Source organism: Varanus komodoensis, unplaced genomic scaffold, assembly GCF_004798865.1.
Source record: "Varanus komodoensis strain SLA01 unplaced genomic scaffold, ASM479886v1 scaffold51, whole genome shotgun sequence".
Lineage (NCBI taxonomy): Eukaryota > Metazoa > Chordata > Lepidosauria > Squamata > Varanidae > Varanus > Varanus komodoensis.
In genome coordinates, this window is record NW_025336100.1 from 4,035,226 (window position 1) to 4,049,673 (window position 14,448).

General features: G+C 39.5%; 1 protein-coding gene across 3 annotated transcripts in view; it reads right to left on the bottom strand.

Moving 5' to 3' along the window:
* Positions 1 to 14,448, bottom strand: part of EIF2AK3 (eukaryotic translation initiation factor 2 alpha kinase 3) — a 48,204-nt gene that overhangs the window by 16,321 nt on the left and 17,435 nt on the right. For all 3 annotated transcript variants that reach the window (XM_044447310.1, XM_044447308.1, XM_044447309.1), the window contains exons 4-8: positions 10,275 to 10,405; positions 6,259 to 6,493; positions 5,838 to 6,000; positions 3,133 to 3,270; positions 577 to 699 (exon numbers count right to left, since the gene is read on the bottom strand). In XM_044447310.1, the coding sequence (XP_044303245.1) occupies positions 577 to 699; positions 3,133 to 3,270; positions 5,838 to 6,000; positions 6,259 to 6,493; positions 10,275 to 10,405 (790 nt within the window). The remainder of the gene's footprint in view (positions 1 to 576; positions 700 to 3,132; positions 3,271 to 5,837; positions 6,001 to 6,258; positions 6,494 to 10,274; positions 10,406 to 14,448) is intronic.

Sequence of the window (14,448 nt, forward strand, 5' to 3'; positions counted from 1 at the left end):
AGATGCATTGCACTCATTTTAAATAAATTATACATGTGATACACTAATACTTCCAACTGGTATGCAATTTACTTTCTGGCAAATGTTAGTTAAATAAGTAACACAGACTGCTGTAATTGTTTTACTGCGCACAGTTAAGTTTCACAAGGATATTCTCCAGATTTATATGTAACAATCTATTGATAATGTTTTAGTATGTTACTACATTTCAGGTTTAAATACGTTAAGTAGTTGCTGAAACACTGTTCTTAGAGCTACATATTTTGTCCTATGAATTGTTTCTTTTAAATACTCTGTGATAATATAATAAATATGATGATGTAGAAGCAGTTTTTGAAAATCATCTTCTTTCAATAGCATTTCACCATGTGGCAAAGGTGTTGCTGTATCAGAACCACAAAGCCTCCATGAGTCATTTTCCAAAGGGAAATGAAGCTTGGTTCATATAAGGGTTTACAGTTAGAGTACTACAGACTCTAAGTCCATTTTTGTACTAAAAGAAAATCTGAATATTTTCCCTTTATGCTTGTAACCTATTCAAGCAATGTTCAAAAACAAAGCACAGCTCACACGCACCATAGGGATACTGCAGGACTGAAAGGGCACCATTACTATACTCTTCGTGAGAAAACTTGTCATTGCTGAGGCATTTATCGAACTCATCAGATCCCACCAGCACAGGAGTTCTAGAAGGAGAATCTAGAAAAATACCAAAATATTTCAGATAGCAGAGCCAGGGATGCTAGAACTATTCATTAGTATATTTCCCTTGTTGTATCAGTACTTTCCATTGCTGATTTGTAAAATATCTAACATTCTGTTGTTCTCATTATGACTCCTCTTTTGAAAAGAAATTGAAGTGGTGTCACTTTTGTGTGCCCTTTGTAAAATAAAGGGCCACAAAAGAAGAAATTACTGGGAGAGGTGAGTTTCTCAAGGTTTAATATGGCCATCTTTCTTATTACCAGAACTATGACACAGTACACAGCCATTCTAGGTAAATCCCTTACCCAACCTGGTGCCTTCCACATGTTTTACAAACTCCAGTTTCCAGCACTGCTGCCAACTGGCTCTTCTGGCTAGTTGATGATGACCAATTTCCATCATCCCACGTAGACAGCACCAGTCTGGGAAAGGTTATATTTTTCCTTCCTCTTCTTAAAACTGCCACTTTTTAAATCTGTTACTTGTTGATTTATGCTGGTCTGTATCACACATTTGATCTGAATACTAAAAATACTTTACATGAATGCACAGAAGTTTTATCAATAACAATGAATAACTTATTTCTCCTTGGTTTCTAAAAGCTGAGGTCATCATGTAAAGATATCTCTGCAAAAGCAACACTCACTAAATTTTAAAATGGTTCCACTAGTATCAATAGAAAATGTCAAAAATGTCAATGAGTAATGAAAAATTTTCATCCTTACAACATGTTTTTGTAAATTTAAATTATTTATTATTAAATTTTCCAGAAAATCTGCATTTATTTATTAATGAAAGTATGTACTACTACAACCCAAGAATTCCCTGTCACATTGTTCATGAGTGGTACATAAACATTTTTTCTTTTTGTGATAGAAGTCAGGACTGTTACTCTGATGGAATATTCAAGAGTCATTAGAAGTAGCAAAATGTAAATACAACTTTTTGTCAAGTCTGAGCTCCTTCAGGGCAACATCTGGTGGGCAGAACTAGAACAGCTAGCACAGTTCTTGCAGGATTGGTCCCAAACCTTACTGGATGAGCAACAGCTTGAACAGCTATATAAGAACAAGCTGTTCCTTTCACTAGCAGCTTCAGCACTGCAGGTTCTCCTGTTAACTGTGGTTCAGTTCCTGTACCTTTTTTGGATCCAGTTCTTGCCTTGCTGTACTCTGCCTTGCCTCAACAATGGAGGTCTTCCTGCTAGGTATGGTATGGTCCATCTCTTGTGCCTTGCTTGATCTACTTTCTATCTTGGTTTCTAACTTCATTTTGGTTGTGGTTCAGTTTCTATATCTTGCTTATTCTTGCTTCATCTGGTTCCTGCTTTGCTTGTTATGTCCTGCCTTGCTGTCTCACCTCAGCAGTGCAGGCCTTCCTGCTAGGTGCAGTGTGTTCCATCTCCTGTACTCTGTCTGAGCCTTGTTGGATCTGATTCCTGCTGTGTCTTGCTATAACATGCCTTGCTGTCTTGCCTCATCTTGAGTGGCCTTGCTGCAACATCTTCACTGCTCCTGGATCCCATCCTGCCTTAGGTACCTGGTCCCTGCTCTTGTTGTCTTCTTGGGTCTTGAAGTCTGGCTTGTATTTTAAGTCTGACACTTAAAATATTTAAAGTCTGACACTTAAAATACTTAACACTTAAAGTCTGGCAAGTCTTTCTTGCCCTAGGCTCCAAAACACTAGATAGTCCTTTACAATGAAGATCTTTATTGGCAATTCACAGTTAAGAGAAAATGAAATTCTAACCCACCTCCCCACCCAGCAAGCTAACCCTCTGCTCAAGTAAAGAGGGAATGATTGTTGTACCCATCAGGAAACCTCTCCTCCATCATTCTCTTTCATTCACACTGCAGGCTCCATCCTTAGGGTGGCTCTTGCTGGTAAAGAGCTAGTTGGCAAAACCTACACAAGCCCTCTAACTGGGAAGCTTTTCTCTCTTGACACTTCATCACAGGGTCAGGGACCAAGCAAGGCAAAAGCTTTCCCTCCTCTTCTGAGTCCCTCTTCTGAATCCCTCCTGTCTCTTCCAAAATGTTTGCTGTCAAGGTCATCCTGGGAAACTGTGAGCAATGACCTTAATGGAGCTGCAAAGGCTCCTGCCATCCTTTGATCCTCCTGCCCTCCCCTCATCTCTTTCTCGGTGTCCTCCCCTTCAGAATTTGGTAACTCAGGCTCTTGGAAAGTCAGCAAAAAGTGACTCTTTGATCCATACACTACAGCTTATATTTGTCTTGCCTTGATATGTACTTCTAGTTCCTGTCTTTCTACAACTCTGCCTCTGACTTCACTATTGGACTCTGGACTGTGTTTGGACTCTGCCTTGCCTCAAGTTCTGTTGCCCTGGTCCCAATACATCTCTCTTGACCCCTGCTATTGAAAGATATCAACTTGAAAAAAATAATCTGAAGAAGTACAATCACTTACGAATCAAGGGTTTCCACTTGATCATGGGCAAAGGAATAACTGCATTATCACTTCTGGACTCCAAAGCCTTAGGTTTGGTGGGGAATTTATCAGAAATTCTGACTGACGTCTGAAGGTATAGCTGGCCTCTGAACATTCCTGCATAATAAATAAAAGATTATGCTTATTTTAAGTCCTCTAAGCTTCAGAATGTTATTTCAAAGATTTCTGGTTTTTCCAAAAGATAAAACTGGCACTTTAAAAGATGTTGTAAACTTTACTGCAAAAATGAACTATTTATAACTTAATTTTTTATTATTTCAGGAGTTGAGTTGAAGACACTACATACGTATAAGCAGAGGCTGCTAGAGCAACACAACCTATACACCTTAAGAGTGAGCATTAGTATAGCTATCTGGCTAGAAATCTAAAACCCTAACCCTAACCTCAAACTGGTGCCTGCCAGTGTTTTGGATTTCAACTTCCATCAGCCCCAGCCAACATGATCAATGATCAGGAATATTGGGAGTTGCAGTCCAAACCATTTGAACAGCACATAGTTTGGTGAAGGCTGTCCCAATTGGACAGCGTGACATAGCATCATCACCTTCTTCTCTAGAGCTACTAGACAGAATCCCTGAAGAAATGCATCTCTCCAATTCTCAGGCAGTGGCAAATGGATCAAGGAAAACAAACACTATGGGTATAACCATGAGGGCTTCTAGTCTTATAAGGAAGTAGCAAGGTCCAAAGAAGTCTGGAGAGTGGAGAAGCCAGGTGACACAATCCATGTTAGAGACTACTATTTCAAATAGATGGATTAGTGACTGAAGACACACAAATCTGTTTTTGAACCTCCAGACAAACTTCCCCTTATTTTTATTTAGGATAAGAAGTTTCCCATTTCAAGCTTTCTGGGATATAATTAAAGGTTTCCATTCTAAAAGATGTTGTTACAGTGGAAATATTCATCCCTGTCAGATCTGAAAACTGCCCTTGAATAGCACTGAAAATACTGTTGCAGAATGCTCTTCAGGGTGGGGCTAGTTCTAAGGCCTGGATCTCCAAAAGATGTTGAATGTCCTTGGAGATACTGCAAATTGCTGAAATGTAGGAAAGAATTAAGTGAACTTGAAAAAAAGACTTCTGGAATGATTTGCAAAACCCACTTTTATGCAGTAGTTATCCTCAAAGTGCCTGTAAGACTTGAAGCCTGTCTCCAATACATAGTGGAGGCTGAGAACCTCTAAAACATTTAGTAGGTTCTTTAGCAGATACATTACTTCTTGCAGGTATTTCATCCTTTTACACGGCACAGTCTTCCTGGGGATTATTAAGAAGTGGGAATGGTAGGATTATCTGGAAGAGACCAGTCCCACCAGTGATGCCCAACCCAAATATGACTGTTTTCCTACTGCTAAGGGGAAAATAGTTGTGGATCTCCTTGCTCTAAAGACAAAAAGTTGAAAATGAGCATGATTCCAGAGCCCATTTGAAGAAACTATCAATCTAGAAAGTTATCCTCCTCAAAGATCAGTTTTAGTGTTCATTCACACTGCAGACAAGTTAATCATTAGTGAAGAGTGCTGTGATCAGATTCTGAACGTGCAGTGAAACATTCCACGTTTTGTCACATTCAGATTGTTCCATGTTCCACCCACATCCAGAGTAAATCACAATACATCATAATCCACCAGAGTAGGGAGAAATCCTTTTAAAACCCTCCCCTTGTCTTTGCAGGGGAAATGCTGGGATATAAGTCAGAGGAGGGCAGAGAAATCATAGCTTTTCAAGCCTATCAAACACTATATGTCATACAAATTAAACCTTAGGGCCTCCTGCCAGGATAGTGTCTGTAGCTGGGCTTCCCCTTATTTGTTTCAAGCAGCAGTCCCATCTCTTTGCAAAATAGCTCTTTATTTCCAACTCAGAGCAAACAAACAATAACCACAAGACGAAAAGTCTCTGTGAACAAAGTGATTAGTTGAACCCAAACTAGAAACTACTTCCAAAAACCTTCCTTTTTATTATTCCTGAGTTTCACCCCACCCCCCACAGAAGGGGTTGATCTACCCTCTAATTGGGCAGCCCTTCTAACCAGACAAGGGGTCAAGGACCAGACAGGACATTGGCTCATCTTCCTCCTCTCTCGTCTCCCCACTCACTTCCAAATCCTGTCTGTTCCCATGGTCTCCCTGGGCACCTGGAGAAAGCAGCCTTGAATCTCACCCTCCTCTGTTACCTTGACTCCCACACTCCTTTCCCAGCTTTCACAGTCCTCATTCAAAGAGTTGGTGCAACCCTGACCCTGGAAAGCATGCCAAGAATAACTGCCTCATCCAATCCCATCACCTATTTAGAATGATAATCAACTAAATAATTAAAACTGTTTTAATCAGAGATCAGGACTCCTTCAGTGATGACCCACCGACCTCAACAGAATTTAGTTTTGAATAAGCATGCATACAATTAAGATGAAAATGCATTGTTCATATCAACACACAAATATTTTGCCATGGGTGATGCACTGAAGCAGCAAATACTGAACTTCCAAAGCAAAACATGCACATCCATACTTTGTACCCTGGAGACAGGGCAGAAAACTTGAACTTCATCATAAATAAATAAATAAAGTGCAATCATCCTAAAAACACAAAATCTAAAATCTGTGAACAGAGGTTTGGAAAAGACAAAGACCATGCTATATATTGAGGAACGCACTGTACCTATATAGGCACTGGACTCTGTAGCTCCTCGGGCAGCTTCAACAAGATCTTCTTCATCTTCTAAGATATCATCATTTGAGCTGTAGCTTGTATCATCAAAGAGACTAATTGGAATTACTTTTCCATCTTTAACCAGCCAGGCAGAAGCAACTGGAGTGCAAAACTGCAGGTAAAAATAGGGTGTTTTAAAAACATTTCAGTGCATTTTTTCTGTGTAACACTGTAGATGCATCCGTGTACAGCAGGAATCAGGATGTTTTCATTATTTCAAAGAACAACTCAGAAGAGGACCATTATTAAAAAACAAACAAACAAACAACCATCAAATTCCAAAAAGATCTCTAATGCCAAGAGGAAAGATTTTATTTGGCAAATGTTGCAATATTTCCAAAAAGTGTTAACAAGTTTCCATCTTCGATACCTGGTATTCCCATTCCAGATGTCCTCCCTTCTTATTGAATGCCATAACCTTCCAGTCTGCTACTGAGACCTTTATCACTGTATCCTTCATTACAGCCTCCTGCTCCTCCACTTCTGAAATAACTTTAGCATCTTCTTTGTTTATATTTGATTCTATATTGCCTTCAAGAAATCCTACTTTTGTTTCGGTGTCTTGAACATAACGCAGTTCAAAGTGACCAACACTAAAATTCCACCTTCAAAAGTAAAAATACCAAAATAAAGAAATAATTCAAGATTATTGATTCAAATTAAACTCATTTTTAAAACAAAACAGAAATTATCATGACATTTCTGAAATAATGCAAGTTTGATATTCTTGATTGAATTAAAAGAAAATAAAGGCATTGGCATTTATTAGGACTGAATGATCTTAATGTTTACACATAACATTTCCACAAGCTAGATGATTTATAAAGGAAAATGCATTCTATGCTAAGCTTAACCTGACATCTACAGACTTTTTCCAAGATGGAGAAGTTGATCAGTGAATAGAGTTACTGAACTATTTACAATTTCCAAAAGCAGAGGATATAAATATTTAATAGGGGTTCTATTAGCATTCTATATCACATCTTATACTACAAAGCTAGCTCAGTAGTCCTGGGAGTGAATTCTGGCACCAACAAGACAAATAACCCAGCATTCTGAAATACCCCTGTGACTCCAGTGAATAACAAAACCAATACTGCTTTTTAAAATAGCAATCACTTTTCCTTAATTTTCTATTTTTTCTTTTCTAACCCTTTCTAATTTTTCTGCATCTTTCTTCAACTGTGGAGCCCAGAACTGGATACAGTATTCCAGATGAGGTATGACTAGTGAGAAATATAGAGGATCTACTATTTCTCGTAATTTAGAAGTACAGTGGTACCTTGGCTCACGAACGCCTCAGTTCACGACCAAATTAGGTTGCTAACAGAAATGTCGTAAAAATGTTGCTTCAGGTTGCGAACTCTGCATCAGGGGATGATCGGGAGCACGCCCGCCTTCCCTGCATGGGCGTTATCGCAGTCATGCTGGGGGCGGGAGATGGCTGCGTTTGTGCTGGGGGGAGATGGCCGCAATCTTTGTTGTCACTTTGCTTCAAATTTTTGTGAGTAAAAAAAAAATAGTTGCAGAATGGATTACCCTCATTTACATTGATCCTTATGGGGAAATTTGACTTGGATCACGACCAATTTGGGTCACGACCAGAGTCCTGGAACAGATTAAGTTCATGAGCCAAGGTACCACTGTAATACTTCTGTTAATGCATCCCAAAATAGCACTTGCCCTTTTGGTGGCTGCATCGCATTGTTGGCTCGTATTTAGCCTACTGTCTACTAAGATCTTTTTCTGTTTCAGTTCTGTCGAGCCACTTATTCCCTTTCCTGTATTCATGCCTTTGGTTTCTTTTTCCTAGGTGGAGGACTTGGCACTTATCCTTATTGAATCTCATTCTGTTGATCTGAGCCCAGTGTTCAAGTTTATCAAGATCGCCCTGGATTCTATCTTCTAGGTCTTCATTATTCCACACAGTTTTGTATCATCTGCAAATCTGGTTATCATTCCTTGAACTTCCTCATCTAAAGCATTAATACAAATGTTGAAGAGCACTGGGCCCAGGACTGAACTCTGCAGCACCCCACTAGTGACCTTCCTCCAGTTTGAGAGGGTGCCATTGATGAGTGATGTTTGTATCCAATTCAGCAGCCAATTTTGGACCCACCTAATAGTTTTTCTATTTAGTCCAGTTTTTGCTAATTTGGATAGCAGAATGTTGTGTGGCACTATGTCAAATGCTTTGCTAAAGTCTAGATAGATTATGTCCACTGTGTTCCTCTGTCGATTTGTGTGGCTACCTAGTCAAAAAATGAGATTAAATTAACCTGGGCAGGAGAAGTGGGGAGTGTGCCACTCATCCAGCTGTGCCCGCCTGGGTATTTGGTGCAGCACCAACCTCGCCTTGAGGGAAGGGGAGGGGGTGTGACCCCAATTTACCAAGATTCCTTCGCAGGGCTTCCTGTTCCTTTGAGGCCAGGTCCGAAGTGTCTGTACTTGGCGCAGGGTGATCAAGACAGATTAGGGATTCTGTTAGTGTACCATGCACCCTTCTGCCCAACAGACTCCCTGCCTGAGCTGACACAGATAGTCTTGGACCTGGTGTTGAGGACCTCCAGGATGCTGTTCCTGGGGGTCTGCAACTTCCATGCTGAGACTGTTCTGACCGGAGCGGCTCGGGACTTCATGGCTGCCATGACAACACATTACTGGCCCAACACATGAAAGAGGCCACACTCTTTTGAATTTTGTAAACCACCCAGAAAGCCCAATGGGCTATGGGGTGGTATGTAAGTGTAATAAATAAATAAGCTAAACAGAATGTTATAACTGGTAAGACTTCAAACTGGCTTAAGCAGAAAAATCATGCGACAATAAGAAATCTTAAAGAAAGGGTTTTTTTCATTAAAAATTCTTATGATAATTATGACAATGTCTTCTACTCAGGTCAGTATGAAAGTTTGATTTTGTGGGGCTTAGATGGGCTGCACCGTGATGCATGTAAACCTCCAAACTCAGAGCATCTTATGCAAGGCATGAGAAATGGCAGAGGCAATCTTCACTTCCTCATTCTCTATCCCGAGGTTAGAGCACATTCTGTGGTCCTCTGATGCTACGTGATTGCTCCCTCCATGAATATAACCTGCAAGAATTTAGGAATGTTTGTGATTTACCGTATTTTTCAGTCTATAAGATGCACTTTTTCCCCCCTCAAAAGTAAGGGGAAATGTCTGTGCATCTCATAGAGCGAATGTGTGTGTGTCCGACACCCGGGACGCTGCCGGCCCGCCTGCACCACGTGGCACCACCTGGCCGGCACGCGCTTGGCATGCCCTGCTCTGCCCCCCTCCTCCGGCGCAGGTCAGAGCTGTTAATCACAGGTCGGTGTGTGTTTTCAAATGGCAACCCATCTTTTAATGAAGCCCATGGGAAAGTGATGGGGAATGTGCCTGTGATTATCAGAAATCTTTCCATGGATCAGTTATCTTTTAGTTGATCAGACACATTTTTTTTAGGATCAGTGGATATTTGAACAGCATTACCTTCATGTATGAAGTTTATTCTTCAAAGGCTACTTAGTCCACTGTGTTTGATTTACCGTACAATATCTCATTTTTTGTCAGAAGTTTTTTTCTATTATTTACTAGTAGGGCAGCGTGGACATTACTGGCTTTTTTAGACTCGTTATTGAATTGTCTGCAGCAGCTCTTGTATAACTGGTGTAGATTGTGGATTCCTTCAATAATTCCACTACTAAGAAAGTGTGTCAGTGATTGTGAGCAACAGAGCTTCATAAATTCTGACTCTAGTGATGATGAGTTCTATGGGTTCAACAAAAACTAGACGAGTACTCGAACTTTAAAGTCTCTCTTTTGTTAATGACAGTGATGATGGTTCTTAATGCCACTGTTGACTGCTGTTCACTTTACAAGGTTGAAATATGGTATTACTGTATTCTGTTATAGTTTATTAAATAGTTTAGTAAACCATTTGATTCAGAATATTTTTTTCTTGTTTTCCTCCTCTAAAAACTAGGTGCGTCTTATGGTCAGGTGCATGTTATAGAGCGAAAAATACGGTACCTCACTACAATAAAAGTATGTTAGCTTTTAAATATACTCTTTAGTACAAACTTGATGTACTTTCATTATATTATTTGATACCCAGAACAATCAACTTTGGTGTCCAACCATATAACCAACTGTGGTGACCAGCCATAGCTTCTGTCTTAGGTATGAAAAATTAATTAGTAGGATGGGGCAGGTGTGACAAGCCCATCTTGAGAAGAGACACCAAATTCAGGCATACTCAGAAAAGCACACGGACACTAAATCTATCAAGTTTCTGACTTAATTAATGAAAATGAAGCATGAAATAGTCTGTAAAAACTATCCGCTGAGCCTAAGAAGCCAGATAACATATTTGTGTACGTACTTTTCATTGCCGCTGCGGGGCCCAACAGCACGAACTGTTTTCTGTGTTCGATGCAGAAGAAGAATATCCTCCTGTTCTGTTTCATCATCATCCCAGCGACGACAGCCCATTGCTGAACATACATACTTCACCTGGAGCAGGAAAGGTTTACAGCTCACTTTTTTTTCAGTATAGAGTTCTTTTATCTATTATTTGATTTATATCCCACCTTTTCCTTTTTTAAAAAAAGAACTCAAAGCAGCTTACATCATTCTCCTCTTCCAGTTCTTAATCTTATCCCCACAACAACAAACCTGTGAGGTAGGTTAGGTTGAGAGTCTGTGACTGGCCCAAAATTACCCAGTTGACTCCATGGCTGAGCGGGCACTAGAACCCAGATTGCCTGAGTCCCAGTCCTGCACTCTTAACTACTATACCACACTGGCTCTTTATTATGGAGAAGGGTGACTCCATTTCTATAGATGAATCCAGAAGTCAATGGTGCTAAAGAAAAATCACAAAAGGTCCACTAAAAGATTTAGCTTTAAGGTAACCAATCTATTTCATTTATTGCATTTTTAGTGCTAGTCACTATCAGAGTTCCCTGTAATAAAGTAAAGGAGACTGGATTTTTTGGATCTTGGCAATGCAGCAGAGGCTAGGAGAGAGTGCATAGAGTGGCCAGGAAACCGGTGAAGGCAAGAGAGGAGCTGGGTAAAGGATCAAGGGAGCAAGAGCAGTGGAAAGGAAAGGAGGCGGGGCCAAGAGAGGCCCAGAAGGAAGCAAAGGGGCAGTGGCAGTGGCCTCTGAGGCTTATTAGGCTGCACTCAGCTGGGAGTCATCCCTTGTCTGTGGCCCTTATCTGCAGCCTGAGCTGCCCGGGTACTCTCTTCCCTAAGGTCATTGTTGTTGTTTTTTTAAATAATTGCTTGTAATTATTACTCTGTCTGGGAGAACTAGGCAAGTAAAGTCAGGGAAGGGTAGTGTAGGACAGACAAGTTGAGGGACACACAAGGCAGAGGAAGAAGGCAGGGTCTGTGAGGGGTGCCCTGTGTCAGGCCAGGAGATGACCAGGGTGGGAATCACAGGTGTTGCTGTCCACCACAACACCTGTGACATGTTTGCCCTTCTCCCTCAAGAGAGGCAGAGGCAGGGATACACTTGTCCCAAGTACAAGCTGGTGTAGAGAAGAGGTGAGGAGTCTGCCACTTGCCACTTACATAGTTGAGGGTGCTGGGTGAATCCCATAAGCTTAATGTTGGTTCTTGCCTTGTAAAGGGAGTCCATGCTCTTGTCCATTCTGGCACTGACGAGTCCCTCCCTGACAAATAGTATATCCTCAATGTGGATGCAGGTCTCCTGAGGGAGACCTGTGGAGTGGACCAAGGCGTGGTGGATGGTGACAACACCTAGTAGCTCCTACCCTACCCACTGCAGTCTATATGGTCCCATGCTGCCTCTAGTTGGTATCTGGAGAGCTTCTCTGCCTCTGCTTGGAGCGGCCAAGCTACATCATGTTGCTCAGCCAGGAGGTGCTGCACCAGGGACCCCCATCTTGTCCCAGAGGAACATCTGGTATCTGTCCGTGGTCACCTTATAGGCAGACACGTGAAGGCCCAGTGAGGCTGCAGCATAGGCCCTTTGCGCCAGGCCACCCAGGCATCGCTCCCCCCGTCTGCTGGTGCAGAGTGCTCCTGAAGGAAGGTCCCCTCCAACAACAAAACTACAATAGAGTTGGGCTTGGGGTGCTGAGTCAGGAAAAGGAGCAAGTGGTGCAAGGCTCACTTTGTAGATTCAATGCAGCGTGAGGTGGTAAGCCCCAGCACAGGGGATTTTTTATTTTTTAAATTTTTATTCTTTAAGATACAAATACAGAGGGTGCCAAATAAATAAATAAATAAATAAATAAATAAATAAAACTATACACATTTTAAGAAAGGAAAAAACTGTGTCAGTATATACTGATAACAAGACAAATATAAGTCATGTTTGACTTCTGCAATTACAAGAGGTGTTCAAAGTGATTACCATCAGTATCTAGACACTTCTGATTTTGAACTACTGTGTATACATTTTTTGGCACTCCCAGTACAAATACAAAAATCATATAATAAAGAAAAAAACACTCAATACACGCACACAAAAAAAGCTTTTTTCTTTTTCTTTTTCCCTGAAACCACCCTGAGTGCACCCCTCCACTGGAACCATGGCTGCCTAGTTTTTTCCATTATTCCACTCTTTCCAAGACATCACCTTCCAACCAAAATTGCAATACATCCTTTGAGGACTTATTACCTTTCCTTTTTATTAATACTTATCCAATAAACATACCCCCTAAATACATTCTTCTTTACCAATTATTTTTTCACCCTTATCAACTTTTCCTCATCAATTTGTCATTAACCACTTATATTCCAAAGTTCTTTATACCATTCAATTAACTGGACATCCCCTTTCTCTTTCTAATTCTTTGCTACTAACAATTTTACTCTGCTTACAAAATTTATTATTAATTCTTTGATATTCTACAAAATATTGCTACAAAAAATAGCAACAGTGCTATTTCTGGATCTGCTTCAATTTTAAAATTCATTATCTTATTCATCTCCTTAAAATCATTATCCAGAATTTTATACTATTTTCACATTCCCACCACATATGGAAATAGGTACTCATATTTTGTCCTCATTTCCAACATAAATTACCATATTTATTAGCCATTTTATATGGGGTCTGGGGTCATATACCATTTCCATACTAATTTATAAAAATTTCCTTAATTCTAATTGACACACTTTTTAAGTTTCTCTTATCTCATATTTTCCCCAATCATCCCTGCCTATATCCTTCCCTAAGTCCATTTCCCATGAAATTTTTAAATGATCATAAATATCTTCCCTATCGAATAAAATCTTATATCTCTCCTTTAAGATCCCCCTTGTTTGCATTCCACCTTATGACTCCGTATTCATCACAATCTCCTCAAATTTGGTAAGATCCCTACACTTACCATTTTTCTGCAACCATTCTCCAGTCCATTGTTCCAATTCCATAACATTAAACCAAGTTAATTTTCCTTTTCCAAATAGTGTCATTATCCTTTCCTTACTATCCATTTTCTCCATCCAATCTTTTGCACCCTAAATATTTGTTTTTCCTTTAATACCTTTCTTAAACTTTCCCTCAAATTTTCTGGAAAACTTTAATCTCTGTAACTGGAGTTATTGGTGAGGTGATTGGCATAAATTATTCCCTATACTTCGGCCAAATTCATATCAAAATTTATCATCTTGTTTTTAAAAGATCCCTCAATTTCCTGTTCCTCCATCTCTTCTCATATTATCTCATCTGGCTACAAAATAATACAACTTCATTTATTTGCTTCATAATATAATTTAATATCCAGAATACCTAATCCTCCTCCTCTTTGTAAATTATACCATCTTTTCTTACTAATCCTTGCTTTCTTATCTCCATTACAGAATTTATTAATCATATTTTGCCATTCAGCCAACTCTTTCCCTAATAGTCTAAGTGGCAACATCCCAAGTAAAAAATTAATCTTTTAAGGTAATTTTTTATCTTACAAACTGCTATTCTCCCAAACCATGATAACCCTATTTTCTTACATTGCTGCAGTTTCTTCTTTAATTTAATTTTAATGTATCAAAATTACTCTTTTTCTAACATAGGTACTGATATTTCAAAAATACACAAAGTATTTAATAGTCTTACATATGCTAATCTGAAATTTATTCTTGATTCCCTCCTTTTCTTTTCTATTACAATTAAACAGCTTTATCTCAGATTTAGCCCAATTAACCTGTAACCCTGTTATTGCACTTAATTCCACCAAATAACTTTGAATGGGTCCAATTGTTAACAAGCTATCATCAGCAAATAGGTTAATCTTAATTTTGTTTTTAATTCCAATACCTTCTTTTGTATCATCATTTCTTATACTACTTGCCAATAATTTGCCTGGCGCTGATACTTTATTCTTTCCTGCACCAGGCCCAAACCTTTCTATTTCCCCAACATTTTCACGTTTAAATTGTCATTTTAATTGGTATTTTATAGAAGATGATGCTGTGTTTTACTTTCTTTTATTGTAAGACCGTCCTGAGACTCTTGGTAAGAGAACAGTATAGAAAAGCTTTAAATGAATACAAAAAATAAATAATTCTATAAGTAA